This window comes from Palaemon carinicauda, chromosome 30, assembly GCF_036898095.1.
Source record: "Palaemon carinicauda isolate YSFRI2023 chromosome 30, ASM3689809v2, whole genome shotgun sequence".
In the NCBI taxonomy this organism is placed as follows: Eukaryota; Metazoa; Arthropoda; class Malacostraca; order Decapoda; family Palaemonidae; genus Palaemon; species Palaemon carinicauda.
Genome location: NC_090754.1, coordinates 45,577,404 through 45,593,565, shown reverse-complemented (window position 1 = coordinate 45,593,565; position 16,162 = coordinate 45,577,404). Strand labels below are relative to the sequence as shown.

Below are 16,162 nucleotides of genomic sequence, written 5' to 3'. Positions count from 1 at the left end.
GAGAGAGAGAGAGAGAGAGAGAGAGAGAGAGAGAGAGAGAGAGAGAGAGAGAGAGAGAGAGAGAGAGAGAGAGAGTAGCTACATCAAATCATGACCACATGGCACGTTAGCAATGTATGAAGGAGGACATCAGGGTCAGTCAAAACAGCTGCCTTAGAAATAAAAAAAGAAAAAAAATAGAAAATAAAAAAAGCTCAAAACTGACAGTTCTCTTTACTGTGCTTTCTTGATCTGCATCGTCTTATTTCCTGAAATGTCGAAGAGCTCCTTGGAATTGAAGGAGGCGATAATCTTACGCTCTCCGTGAATCCTTGGAAGGAATTTGATGGAGTGAGTGAATTTTCCCTTCGCTGGCACGTCCCTGTGGAGAGAAGAAAAATTAGTTTTCAACATTTGGAAAACGAGAGAAATTTTCAACATTTGGCAAACCAGAGAAATTAGTTTTTATTATTTGGCAGTTTTAACCGTTTGGAAAACAAAGAGGAATTAGTTTTCAACATTTGGAAAATGAGAGAAATTAGTTTTCAATATTTGAAAAATGAGAGAAATTAGTTTTCAACATTTGGAAAATGAGAGAAATTCGTTTTTATTATTTGGTAGTTTTAACCGTTTGGAAAACAGACAGAAATTATTTCAACGCTCGGAAAACAAGATAAATTAGTTTTCAACATTTTGAAAACAAGAGAAATTGGTTTTCAACATTTGGAAAACAAGAGAAATTAGATTTTACCATTTGGTAGTTTCAACCGTTTGGCAAACAAGGAGGAATTAGCTTTCAACGTCCGTAAAACAAGAGAAATTACTTTTCAAAATTTGGAAAACAAGAGATATTAGCTTTAACCATTTGGAAAACAACAGAAATTATGAAAAATATATTAATTAATAAAAATATATGGGGAATTATAAAATGCAATTTTTTTTTGGGGGGGGGGACTTGAAGTAAAACTTTCTTTACAAGAAGATACCAAAAAAAAAAAAAAAAAAAAACCCTTCTTACTTTTCTATGTTGATGGCCCTGGGCCTCATGAGACCTGGGCCGTCGACGCTGAGATGGCACTCCGTCAGGGGCATGTCCAGGGGGTTGGTGAAGGTGAAGGACACTTCGGTTAGCTTCTTAACCTGACTTTCAGGAGGGCCCTGTCGAAAGGAACAATGCTGAATGAGATACATTATGAACAAAGTTGTGTTGATTGGGTAAGAACCACCACAAACAAACATTAGGGATTATTATTATTATTATTATTATTATTATTATTATTATCATTATTAGCTAAGCTACAACCCTAGTTGGAAAAGCAATATTCTATTAGCCCAAATGATCCCACAAGGGAAAAATAGCCCAGCGAGGAAAGGAAATAAGGAAATAAATAAACGATTTGAGAAATAATGAATAAAAAAATATTTTATAAAAAGTAACAACATTAAAACAGACATTTCATAAATAAACAATAAAAAGATCTATGTCAGCTTGTTCAACATGAAAAACATTTACTGCAACTTTGAAGTTTTTATGTTCTACCGATTCAACTACCCAATTAGGAGGATCATTCCACAACTTGGTCACAGCTGGGATAAAATGATAAGAGGCATTCTTTAAGTGCTTTGATAATAAGGACCTGACAGTAACGAACAATATGCTGTGTGAAATGCTGAGTGCCTTAGAATATATACGATCAAATGAATGTGAAGGTCCTGTGTAAGGTTCCCCTGCTGTATGGGACCAGAAAAGCAGTCCTTAAAGTAAAGTAATGTAAAGTATTAACTAACAAAGGATGTTCTTAAAGGCCGTGATAGGTCTTTAATTCAGAAATAATTCTTTAAAAGAATATTCATTTGGAAATGAATTTTTGACATTACACGATTTTTCTGCTTAATAATCTTGAGTGAAAAACAGTAAAATTTTATTCAGTTTATCTTAAATGAGAAACATTAAACGTTTTTCTAGCTTAATCTTGAATGAAAGACATTAAACGCTTTTATAGCTTAATAATCTTGAATGAGAACCAGCAAACGTTTATCATGCTTAATAATCTTAAATGAGAAACATTAAACGCTTTTATAGCTTAATAATCTTCAATGAGAAACAAACGTTTTTCCAGGTTAATAATCTTGATTGAGAAATATTACACGATTCTCCAGATTAATAATCTTAAATGAGAAACATTAAACGTTTTTTCCAACTTAATAATCTTGAACGTGAAATATAAAACGTTTCTCCAGCTTAATAATCTTGAATGAGAAACAAATGTTTCTCCAGGTTAATAATCTTAACTGAGAAATATTACACGATTCTCCAGATTAATAATCTTAAATGAGAAACATTAAACGTTTTTTCCAACTTAATAATCTTGAACGTGAAATATAAAACGTTTCTCCAGATTAATAATCTTGAATGAGAAACATTACTCGATTCTCCAGCTTAACAAAGTAATCTTGAATGAGAAACATTACTCGATTCTCCAGCTTAATACAGTAATCTTGAATGAGAAACATTACTCGATTCTCCAGCTTAATACAGTAATCTTGAATGAGAAACATTACTCGATTCTCCAGCATAATACAGTAATCTTGAATGAGAAACATTACACGATTCTCCAGCTTAATACAGTAATCTTGAATCAGAAACATTACTCGATTCTCCAGCTTAATAAAATAATCTTGAATGAGAAGCATTACTCGATTCTCCAGCTTAATAAAGTAATCTTGAATGAGAAACATTACTCGATTCTCCAACTTAATACAGTAATCTTGAATAAGAAACATTAAACGTTTCTCCAGCTTAATAATCTTGAATGAGAAATATTACAAGTTTTTCCAGCTTAATCTTAAATGAGAATCGTTAAGCGTTTCTTTTGAGAGAGAGAGAGAGAGAGAGAGAGAGAGAGAGAGAGAGAGAGAGAGAGAGAGAGAGAGAGAGAGAGAGATCGACTCACCTGGATCGCTAGCTTAGGCTTCTCCACCTGGAAATCATCTTCCTCCGTCCATGTCTGTCCAGTCTGTTGCACGCGGCAGATTGCATAGATCTTGAGCATGCATTGCTCAACCAACTTCTTCCAGTACTCGTTATATTGTACTGTCATGGCAATATCCTACAACAAAGGAAAAAACACGTTACTTAATAATAATAGTTTGATAGATGTCAATTTTTAAAAGAAGGGGTGGAATTTTTCATCTAATGGACATTAATGTTAAAGAAAATAGCGATTTAAAACCGTAATTTCATATATTTTCAAATCATGAAATAGAAAAACATTATAGGTGGTATTTTTTATCTATGGAACATTAAAGAAAATAGCGATTTAAAACCGTAATTTTATATATTTTTAAATCATAAATAAAAAAAATAAAAGGTAGTATTATTTTATTGAATGAACATTAATATTAAAGGAAATAGCAATTTAAAACCATAATCTTATATATCATTTAACTTATGAAATAGCAAAAATTAAAAGGGGGTATTTTTGATCCAATGAACATTAATATTAAAGAAAATAGCGATTTAAAACCGCAATTTTATACATATCTTAAATCATAAAATAAAAAAGTAAATAAAAGGTGGTGTTTTATCCAATGAACATTAATATTAAAGAAAATAGCGATTTAAAACCGTAATTTTATATATATCTTAAATCATAAAATAAAAAAGTAAATAAAAGGTGGTGTTTTTTATCCAATGAACATTAATATTAAAGAAAATAGCGATTTAAAACCGTAGTTTTATATATTCTTTAACTTATAAAAAATTTAAACTGGGCTCCACAAGGTACTAGGAGCGTTGGAAGATCCCAGGCCTACATGGGTGAGGACTATGAAACGTGAAGTGGGAGATGATGAATGGAGAAGTATTTAATCATAAGCTCAAGATAGAGACGACTGGCGAAATCGAACCGAGGCCCTTTGCGTCAATAGACGTAGATGATGATGGTGATAAATTTTATAATAAAAATTTAATGTATTTCATATCTTCGTCAGAACGGTTGGTATTTTTCATATCATGAACATTATCTTTAAAGAGAAAAAACATTTAAAACTGTAATTTTTAAAATTAAAGTTTGATGTTTCTCGATTTTCATCAAAACGGGTGATATTTTTCGTATAATGAACATTATTATTCAATAAAAAATATTAAAGCCTTATTTTTATAAATCAAAGTTTGATGTAATTCGATTTTCTTCAAAACAGGTAATATTTTTCGTATATTTTTCATCATTTAATGAACATTAATATCAAAGTGAAAAGCTAATTATAACCCTAATTTCATCAATGGCCGAGGTGCGACAACTTTCTTACTTTGCAAGTGAAATGTATATTTGATACTCGAACACGGAATTTTGAGTTACCATGTTTACTATCCAAGTCGAAAATGCCATTTTTTGATATGTAGACAAAAGTTAGATCTTTCATTCGAGTTGCTTCATTTGTCCATTTTGAAATGTAGCTGTAAAAATCAAATTCATTTACCACTGCCCGGATATATAAATAGCCTTATACTATCAAAAATAAAAGAACTCCTTCGAGCATTACTTGCTCACGGCGTCTTTAAAGGTCGCTCATGAATGGTAGAGGCAAGGGACAGTGACAATTCCCTAGCAGGATATTGCTCCAGAGACTGAAAATATATAGGCTACATATGATTAGCGCCCAAGCAACTCGTCAAACAAGCTAGGACCAAGGAGGGCCAGGCAATGGGTGCTGATGACTCAGCAGGTAGACCAATAGGCTCCCCACACCCTTACCCCATCCTTAGCTTACATGGATGGTGAGGTTGCAGAGACTACAAAAAACACTAGTTTGAGCGGGACTCGAACCCCAGTCCAGCAATTACTAGGCAGGGACGTTTGCAATAGGCCACAACAACCCTAAAGTGCGCATGGGAATGTAGTCTAAAACTATCAAATCGAGCTACTCTACCCGGGATTGTTTGGGTCCTAAAGCAAAGCATGGACGTTTCCAATAGACCAAAACAACCCTAAAGTGAGCATGGGAATGTAGTCTAAAACTATCAAATCGAGCTACTCTACCCGGGATTGTTTGGGTCCTAAAGCAAAGCATGGACGTTTCCAATAGACCAAAACAACCCTAAAGTGCGCATGGGAATGTAGTCTAAAACTATCAAATCGAGCTACTCTACCCGGGATTGTTTGGGTCCTAAAGCAAAGCATGGACGTTTCCAATAGACCAAAACAACCCTAAAGTGCGCATGGGAATGTAGTCTAAAACTATCAAATCGAGCTACTCTACCCGGGATTGTTTGGGTCCTAAAGCAAAGCATGGACGTTTCCAATAGACCAAAACAACCCTAAAGTGCGCATGGGAATGTAGTCTAAAACTATCAAATCGAGCTACTCTACCCGGGATTGTTTGGGTCCTAAAGCAAAGCATGGACGTTTCCAATAGACCAAAACAACCCTAAAGTGAGCATGGGAATGTAGTCTAAAACTATCAAATCGAGCTACTCTACCCGGGATTGTTTGGGTCCTAAAGCAAAGCAGGGACGTTTCAAATAGGCCACAACAACCCTAGAGTGCGCATGGGAATGTAGTCTAAAACTATCAAGTCGAGTTACTCTACCTGGGATTGTTTGGGTCCTAGAGCAAAGTTTCCCTCGGCCTTCTTGATGAGAGACACGCTCACACCTGTGTAGTAAATGGAACGAGCGCTCAGGAAAGCAGAGATGTTCCTTGGTTGGTCAGATTCATTGCGCACAACCACCTGGAAGGAGAAAATTCAAAGCAGAGAATGTCAGTCATCATCATCACTGGATGGTTTGAGGTCCCAATATTTTCCTCCTGCTACTTTCTTTACCTATTTTCATTCCATGACCAAACCACCTCAATCTTTAAGTTTACATATCTGCACTTAATATCATAAAGACAAGTATATTGATGCACTTTATTTCAGTTCAGTGTTGAGACGATTAAGCGTATTCTTGAAAGAAGTGTGCACACTTGATTAAAATGTCATATCTATCAGTTACAAATAGTTACGAGGATGTACTTTCTATTCCAGTTCAAAGCAGGTAAAAAGTATTCTAATCGACTAGTCTACCCAATTCCAACTTCAGAAATAGAGCTCCACAAGAGTAAGAAAAAAGTTGTGCCACTATCTACTTCTATGAGGCATTTACCTTAACTTGGAAGGGCTGGCCGATAGTAATCTTGTCGATCTCAATAAGGTCAAAGACACAGTCTTCCTTGATGTCTTTCTTGAACTCATAATACTGCTGGGCACGTCGGGACCCTCTGATAGCGTTGTGGATGGCCAGACGCTCGGCTGCAGAACCCTCTTCGCTCTTGTAGTCTGAGATCACATCTTCTTGGTCAGCATCACCGGTATCGTCGTCAGCGTCGGGCTTCTTGGTTAGAATCTGCAACGATCAACGAGTAATGAGATACATTTACTGATGTCCATCAACAATTACAGCAATAGCTCGACTTAGGGGGATAGGAATAAAGTATGGCATTTCTGTTCTATGCAGACCTAGAAGATGCTTTTGGAGGTGATTAACAGTAAAGCATTTCAGTTCGAATAGACTTCTCATGGTTCATTTCCAATAAAACGTTTAAGTTTAAGGGATTTCATGGAAAGTCAAAGAAATAATATACTTTTTACGGTATGTTTTTTCTAGCAAGTAATAGCTCAGACAGACAAGATGCTAATGTCATCTGTTTCCACCAGGTTAAAATATGATTGGAAAATTGAGAGGGAAACACTGATCAAATGAACGACCAATAATGTTTATGATTTACCTGACGTCCAACATGGAATTTGTTTGTCTTCAGGCGGCTCCATCCCCAGTCACTGGCAGGATCCTCTCCCCAGTGCAGAACATCGGCATTGACCTCAGAAAATACAAACCCTGCGTCGTAGTTCAGACCAATGTCACCTCGTCTCACTGCCTCTAGCGATACGGGACCGCACTGCATCTTTTCTGCAAGATCAGAATTACATGTTAACTATCTGCACATTTCCATATCTTCGATATCTAAAATGAGGTCTGTTACTATATCAGATCAGTGGATTGTATATACAAGGGCCACATGGATGTCAAAAGTTTCCATTACTCTTTAAAACAGTATTAACCTGTTACCTTTAATACGACTATGGATGGAATTATAACAGCTGAAAGGACACAGTGAGAATCAATTTGCCTACAATGCATAGCTAGATTGCGAAAGATATAAGTTATTATTTTGAGCCACTGCTTTGTTGGGTAGCTCCCAGGTAGCTATGCAACTCCCAGGTAGCTATGCAAGACCCACAAGGCAACTAAATCCTACATTCATTCTACTGAGGTCAGTAATCCGCGGATTACTTCTATTCGCAAACTTTTGGTATTATATCTTCTTCAGCTTCTCTTTTCAAACACGAGTCTATTATTTACATTTCAGATTCCCCTCTTTTGAAACACAGAGTCTATTGGTTGTATTTCAGCTTCTCCTCTTTTACAACACGAGTCTATTGCTTTGGTTTCAGCTCCCCCTCTCTTAAAACACAAGTCTATTGCTTGTATTTCAGCTTCCCCTCTTCTAAAACACGAGTCTATTGCTTGTATTTCACCTTCCCCTTTTTCAAAACACGAGTCTATTGCTTGTATTTCAGCTTCCCACCTTTTCAAAGAAGAGCCTATTGCTTGTATTTCAGCTTCCCACCTTTTCAAACACGAGTCCGTTGCTTGTATATCAAAACCCCCTGTTTTCCTATGCCTATCTTTATTCTTTTCAGTAATGAAGACAATAGGTAAAATTGTGAAAAAGGGTTACTTACGGTCACTCTCCTCCTGTGGTGTTGCATCAATAGCTTGCCAACCACCGTAGCCTGGTGGAAGGTCAGGGCGGGTCATCCAGACATCATTCCACACGTGGAAGTTCCAGATGGAGTCCCAGTTTTCACCGTCGGGACCACCTTCCAGTTCGTTACCAGTTTTGTCAAAGAACTTGTCGATTGAGAGGGAGGAGTTGGTGTCGTGAGCCGAGACGAAGTTTGTCACAGAGCGACAGGGAATGCCAAGGGCTCGGCAAACTGTAAATGCAAGGAAGAGATTAGTTTAGATTTGGTCGCAGGTTCATCTGTAATTGGACGAGTTCTGTCCATGTTATCTGTACACGGAAGAGTAAGGTTATCTAAATTGGACGAGTTCTGTCGCTGTTATCTGTCTATGGAAAAGTTCAGTTATCTAAATTGGACTAATTATGTCGCTATCTGTCTATGGAAAAGTTCAGTTATCTGAATTGGATGAGCTCTGTCACTGTTACCTGTATATGGAAGACTTCAGATAAAGGTTGGCCTCCACTTCATCAATGGTATCGTCACAATTGACTCTTTTGTCAGGCTATTCATGTCAAGTCGTCTATATAATTTTGTGAATATCAACACAATTCTAGCAATTACACATTTTTAATCCCTTATGACTAGATATTCTAAAAACACCTGAATTTTGCTTAGGGGTAACAATGGTCTTCAATGCTAAGAGTGACTGATAGAAGTCCATATTCAACCATTACTGTGGTTCCCTTACTTGTTGTGGTGATGGCTGAGAAGACCCAGCATTGCCCATACTTGACAGGCTTGTAGCCATTCTTGACATACTCTTCGAGGATCCTGACAGACCCTGTCCATTTGAAAGGTGCCACGCCATCGCTGTATTCGCCGTCCCAGCGACCTTCTAGGATACCGCCTTCATCGCTATCATTGACCTGCAAGGGGAAGAACACTTTGTCAGAAGATTTGGTAAATTTTATGATTTCGATGAGAAGATTTGGCAAATCTTATGATTTCGATGAGACATTTCTCTTTCACAATTGCCTCAAAAAATATATTGTAATGTACTAGGTAAGAACATATGATATCAACAACAACAAACAAACAAAATCTGTTTCTAGTCCATTGCTCAGCAAAGGCCTCAGACATGTCTTTATTCATGTCTGAGGTTTGGCCAGTTCTGATCACTACGCTGGCCAGTGAAAATTGGTGATGGTGGGAGACTTTTATTTGATCGCTCGCCCCAAATAAAAAAAAATGGGTGTCCCTGACTATACTTATTTTTTTTAATGAGGCGCATTTGCACCGACTCACAGAGATGCCCTTTTAGCTCGGAAAAGTTTCCTGCTATCTGGTTTGTTAGAATTATCTCGTCCAACCAATCAGCGATCAGGAAACTTTTCCGAGCTAAAAGGACACCCCTGCGAGTCGGTGCAAATCTGCCTCACTAAAAAGTACAGCTTTGGTGATCATGGCTATGCACAAACTCTTTAACCACGTTGAGGTACCCCCAATCAGAAAAAGGATCCAGGACCATGCCCAAATAAATGTTACTGTACAAGAAAAACTAAGAAACTGACCCCAGCAGAGATGCCACGAACGATTTTGACTGGGTTTCCTCTCTCAGCATCGGCAACTCGACTAAGTTCGAGGATGTATATTGCCACTGGAAGGACGACGTCGTCAAACTGGCCGTAAGCCCAAGGACGACCTCGAGATCTCTTGTATGCTCCGACGTAAACTTTGCCCTTGTCGTTGTTGACATATTCCTCTCGGTTCTTTTCGTTTTCCATGTATACAGCATCATCTGAAGATGGATAAATTTTACAGTATTTAAACCTGGAGTTGATTCCTTTTATGGACAACTACCTTTTTCTTATTATCATCATTACTTGCTAAGCTACAAACCTAGATGGAAAATCAGGATGCTACAAGACAAAGGGCTTCAACAGGGAAAATAGCCCAATGAGGAAAGGGAAAAGGGAAACATAGAATTGCGTGCCTGAGTGTACTCTCAGGCAAGAGAATTCTAACTCAAGACAGTGAAAGGCCATAGCACAGAGGCTATGGCACTAACCAAGACTACAGAATAATGGTTTGATTTTGGAGTGTCCTTCTATTATGTGATTATAAAGCACTGTAAACATACTCAAGATGGATGGATATTAAGGAAATACTAGAACTTAATGGTCAACAGGTGGGACCTTACCTTTGCACCATGGGTTGAACAGGACATAGCAGTCAGTTGGATCGCTAAACAGATTCATTGCACTGGACTGTTCCGGATCATGAAGTCCAGAGCGGACGTCCAGTCGCCAGATTCCAACCATAGCGCCTGCGGGGATGTAAACCTGGAAAGAAGCAGAAAAGGCTAAAGAGTTTTCAAATTTGTGAAATATCAATTAGTTCATCATGAATGTTGCATAAGATTTTTCATTATTCTGACCATCCTTTACATTCAGATCTTCCCGGACAGTTCCAATCTGTTCGTAATGCTGGGCATACAGTTAATTCTAATAGTCAGACCTTCTCCATCATGAGCATCAATACTACACAGTTTTCAATTAGTTCATTATGCATGTTGCATAAGATTTTTCATAATTCTGACCATCCTTTACATTCAGATCTTCCCTGACAGTTCCAATCTGTTCGTAATACAGGGCATGCAGTTAATTCTAAGTCAATCCTTCTCCATCACGAGGCTCAATACTACACAGTCTTCGAGAAGTTTTATTCCACCTGTGACCAAGTTGTGGAATGATCTTCCTTAATAGGGTAGTTGAATCAGTAGAACTTCGAAAGTTCAAACTTCCAGCAAATGTTCTTATGTTGAACAGGTTGACATAAGTCTTTTTATAGTCTATATATGTATTATCAGTTTTAATGTTGTTAATGTTTTTTAAAAAATTTTATCTTAATTTTTCATTACTTCTTATATCGTTTATTTCTTGCTTTTCCAACTAGGGTTGTAGTTTGGCTAGTAATAATAATAATAACATAATAATTGGCCTTAGGGTTTCTTTTCTAAAACATAATTCCAATTGTAAGTACATGAAAAGACGCCTTGCACAAGTACCAATATTCAGTATTATTATCATTATTATTATTATCATTATTATTAATAATTGCTAGGCCACAACCCTAGTTGGAAAAGCAGGATGCTATAAGCCCAGGTGGCTCCAACAGGGAAAATAGACCAGCGAGGAAAGAAGACAACGAAAAATTAAATATTTTAAGAATAGATACATTAAAATAAATATTTCCTTTATAAACTATAAAAACTTTTAACAAAACAAGAGGAAGAGACATAAGATAGAATTGTATGCCCGAGTGTACCCTCAAGCAAGAGAACTCATTTATTATGTACTTTCAAGTATTATTTACCATATTGCACAGTTTATCCCTGTACTTTATAGTAATATGATATGGGAACAATAACTGAAATAAGGCGTACAATAATAATACCAATTCCCTAATATCGCAAGAGGGTCTGTCCCTCTCTTTTATTCTTCTCCTGTACTTCTCTTTCTCCCTATTTCCTTAATCTTTCCCATCCCGAGTACCTGCCTTTGAGCTATAAATTGGATTGTATCCAGGGGTACTCTTCCTTCCCCCATATTCCCCACTTCCTTATTCTTATTATTATTATTATTTCTTCTTGATAACTTATCTTCTATTGTAATCCACGGATTTTGTACTTATTCGTAATGGACATTAATAATCTACTTTTCATTATGGCTAAATTACTAAGACGTACATCAAACGGCCATAATAGATGGCAAAATGCATTTTGTAACAGAAAGTAATACAAGATGAAATGGATGTTATGATCTAATACTGTAAAAATTACCACGTAAATAATGGTATATCTTAAGCAAACATAATAAAGTTTAAGACAGACAGACAGAGAGAGAGAGAGAGAGAGAGAGAGAGAGAGAGAGAGAGAGAGAGAGAGAGAGAGAGATGTACTTGAACAAATTAGTAGACCCGGAAAAAATCATAGCGAGCAGGACAATGCCCTAGAGACTGACCATATATTATATGATCAGCGCCCAAGCCTCCTCTCCATTCAAGCTAGGACCAGGGAGGGCCAGGCAGTGGCTACTAATGACTCAGCAGATAGACCTATAGGCTCCCTCAAAACACCATCCTTAGCTAACAAGTATGGTAAGATTGCATACACTAATGGCACTAACGAGTCGGAGCGGGACTCGAATCCCCTACCGCCAAACGCCAAGCAGAGACGTTACCAATCAGGCCACAACAAGTAATAAGTAATAAAAGAAGAATAATGTAGATGAACTTCCTTACCTGGATCACAAGATCCTTGCCACGGGTACCTGGATCAATACGGCAGTCCCAATCATCCTTGGTTCTGGTGAATTTCTCGTTCTGAACGGGCACAACAGCTAAAGTTCCCTTCTGAACGGATGCCTTGGGACCTGTGGACGTAACACGTTTGTATTGTGGGTATGTATTACTTTTTGATGGGGGTTGAGATTGTATTTAATACTGAACTATGTAGAGATGGATACAAAAATATAACCAACGGGGTGTTTCATTTATAAGAGCAATTTAAAAAAAAAACATACAGACAACATAACTTACAATTAAAAATTATGTAGACAACATATCTTGAAATTGAAAAATATGCAAACATAGTTAAGTTAGGTTAGGGTAGGTATCACTGTTTGGGGGTTGAGATTCGATTTAATAGACTGAACTATGTAGAAATGAATACAAAAAATATAACCAATAGGGTGTTTCATTTATGAGAGCAAAAAAAACATACATATAACATAACTTGTAATTAAAAATTATGTGGACATATCAGATGCTGTCTGAGTAAAGATCTGGCAGTAATTTTAGCCTTCTGGAATCGTTTTAAACATTACAAATGCTGTCTAAGCAAAGATCTGGCAGTAATTTTAGCCTTCTGGAATCGTTTTAAACATTACAAATGCTGTCTAAGCAAAGATCTGGCAGTAATTTTAGCCTTCTGGAATCGTTTTAAACATTACAAATGCTGTCTAAGCAAAGATCTGGCAGTAATTTTAGCCTTCTGGAATCGTTTTAAACATTACAAATGCTGTCTAAGCAAAGATCTGGCAGTAATTTTAGCCTTCTGGAATCGTTTTAAACATTACAAATGCTGTCTAAGCAAAGATCTGGCAGTAATTTTAGCCTTCTGGAATCGTTTTAAACATTACAAATGCTGTCTAAGCAAAGATCTGGCAGTAATTTTAGCCTTCTGGAATCGTTTTAAACATTACAAATGCTGTCTAAGCAAAGATCTGGCAGTAATTTTAGCCTTCTGGAATCGTTTTAAACATTACAAATGCTGTCTAAGCAAAGATCTAGCAGTAATTTTAGTCTTCTGGAAGTGTTTTAAACGGCATAGTTCTTAAAAAAAAGAAACTAAGACTAAAAAGCAAATTAAACCATAACTGAATCATTGAGAATACATTACAACAAAGATGAGTAAACTGACCAAATTTGAAGTTGAGCACAACGCGATGCTTGGCCACGTCGAAGTCGTTCAGGAACCTGATGGCCAGGTAGAAGGTCTGACCTCGGCGGAGGACGGGTTTGGGGTCCTTCTTGTCGTGGATGAGGTCAAACTTGATGGTGTTGTGGGTGCGGGCGTTGTCCATGATGTACCAGTGGACGCGCTCCACCCTCAGAGCATCGGAAGGGGCTGAGGTAAATAATGAATAAATATAAAATGCAATTAAAATGTTTATATATATATATATGTATATATATATATATATATATATATATATATATATATATATATATATATATATATATATATATATACACATACATACATACATACATACATATATATATATATATATATATACACATACATATATATATGTATGTATATATATATATACAGTATATATATATATATATATATATATATATATATATATATATATATATATATATATATATATATATATATATATATATATATATATATGTATACACACACACACTAGTGTGCGCAACCCGCCAATCATGGAAGATATCTAAAAGAATATGCAGAAATGGTAATGAGACAGTATATATAAATAAATATACATATATACATATAAATATATATACATATATATGTATGTATATATATATATATATATCTATATCTATATCTATATATATATATATATATATATATATATATATATATATATATATATATATATATATATATATATATATATATATATATATACACTAATGTACCCGACCCGTCAATAATGACGTCTAAATATTTAAATAGATATGCACATACAGATTCCACCCTTCCCCCTTTCCTAACTACAACCCCTTCTCACCGGGGCATGACTACTCCCTCCCCCCCCCCCCCCCCAACCCAAGTAGTTAAACGCCTTCATCCTTACGTTTCTCGGCCTCTTCTTCATCGCGTATACGCCGATCGAGGCTACGGGCGTAGTCCGATCTCAAGCTGCTGACCCAGTTGTTGTAGCCGGTTCCATTACGGTCACGATTCATCTTGGACGATCTTTAAAGGATAACAAGAAAGAGAATAAATTACAATGATAACAAGAATAAATTTTAATGATAACAAGGAAAATAAATTATAATGATACCAAGGAGAATAAATGGTCATGATAACAAGGACAATAAATGATGATAACAATAAGGGGAATAAATTATGATGATAACAATGAGGAGAATAAATTTTAATGATAACAATGAGGAGAATAAATTTTTATGATAACAATGAGAATAAATGATAATGATAATAAGAAAAATGAATTTTAATGATAACAATGAGGAGAATAAATTTTTATGATAACAATGAGGAGAATAAATTTTAATGATAACAGTAAGGAGAATAAATTTTAATGATAACAATGAGAATAAATTCTTATGATAACAATGAGGAGAATAAATTTTTATGATAACAATGAGAATAAATGATAATGATAATAAGAAGAATGAATTTTAATGATAACAATAGGAGAATAAATTTTTATGATAACAAGGAGAATAAATGATAATGATAATAAGGAGAATAAATTATAATGATAACAATAAGGAGAATGAATTACAATAATAACAATATGGAGAATAAATTTTAATGATAACAATAGGGAGAATAAATTATAAAGATAATAAGGAGATTACTGATCATGATAACAAGGAGGATAAATGATGATAACAAGGAGGATAAATGATGATAACAAGGAGAATAAATGATAATGATAACAATAAGGAAAATAAATTACAATGATAACAATAAGAAGAATAAATTCCAATGATAACAGTAAGGAAAATAAATCATACTGATAACTATAAGAATAAATTATGATGATAACAATAAGGAGAATAAATGATGATGATAACAATGAAGAGAACAAATTTTCATGATGACAATAAGGAGGATGAATCCTCAAAATAATAATAATAATAATAATAATAATAATAATAATAATAATAATAATAATAATCACTAATAGTTTTAGACATTGAAAATTAAGGTAAATATGTGAAAAGATATAAACGGCAAGCTTATGATTTTGAGGACTTCATGTACACAGAAAAATAACCGTAATTTTCATTGGAAATTCTCCGTAAAATAACCTGTTCTGAGCCGTATTTCAGTAAAATACAGGCAACCGTAATTTTACCTTAATTTTGTTTTACCTTTTACGGGTTGGTGATAGTATTATCACTTAACGTCAATATATCCGTTTTTAAAAGGTACAAATTCTGGAATAAATGTTGGCATTTACCCTTTTTTTACGGAAAATTTCTAACAGTGTACCGTCTTGAAGTTTGAATCAAGGTTCTAAAGTTTGAGTTAATGTTTTGAAGTTTGAATCAATGTTCTGAAGTTTGAATAATGGTAATTAGTTTACTGTATCATGGATGTTTATATTATGCAAGGTCAGTACAGTTTGAAACATTGAAACTAGGAGTTTAATACCCGTAGACTATCGCTGCCACACAAAAACCAACACACCGTTTTATTTATTTGATGTTAATCCTTATATTCCCTAATATTAATTGGATTTGAATTTTCAACAAATAAAATTAGTTTTATTTCACATATTTTAATCATTAATATTAAATCATTAATATCTTAACTTCGAAGTGCAAGGTTTGATTTAGGAATGTCTTTCTCCTAGAGGAGTTGCTTATCATAGCTTAAGAGCCTCATCTATCCTTACCAGGAGGAAAGTAGCCACTAAACTCAGTGGGTAATTAACCCACTGAGTGAAGAAGACAAGCATGTGTATATATTCATACACAATGCATACATAACTCATGAAAGCATACATGCAATTTCACAAAAGCATCTAGACTACACGAGCAACTGAAAACAGATACGGTTGCTTAGTCAAGAACAATGTACATA

General features: G+C 35.2%; 1 protein-coding gene across 3 annotated transcripts in view; it reads right to left on the bottom strand.

The window, feature by feature from the left end:
- Nucleotides 1–16,162, bottom strand: part of LOC137623074 (hemocyte protein-glutamine gamma-glutamyltransferase-like) — a 95,734-nt gene continuing 79,572 nt past the window's right edge. For all 3 annotated transcript variants that reach the window (XM_068353718.1, XM_068353719.1, XM_068353720.1), the window contains exons 2-14: nt 14,178–14,299; nt 13,253–13,459; nt 12,073–12,203; nt 9,971–10,112; nt 9,342–9,568; nt 8,519–8,696; nt 7,768–8,022; nt 6,750–6,931; nt 6,128–6,367; nt 5,572–5,712; nt 2,934–3,089; nt 998–1,137; nt 1–361 (exon numbers count right to left, since the gene is read on the bottom strand). In XM_068353718.1, the coding sequence (XP_068209819.1) occupies nt 214–361; nt 998–1,137; nt 2,934–3,089; nt 5,572–5,712; nt 6,128–6,367; nt 6,750–6,931; nt 7,768–8,022; nt 8,519–8,696; nt 9,342–9,568; nt 9,971–10,112; nt 12,073–12,203; nt 13,253–13,459; nt 14,178–14,299 (2,269 nt within the window). In that variant the 3' untranslated portion in view covers nt 1–213. The remainder of the gene's footprint in view (nt 362–997; nt 1,138–2,933; nt 3,090–5,571; nt 5,713–6,127; nt 6,368–6,749; nt 6,932–7,767; nt 8,023–8,518; nt 8,697–9,341; nt 9,569–9,970; nt 10,113–12,072; nt 12,204–13,252; nt 13,460–14,177; nt 14,300–16,162) is intronic.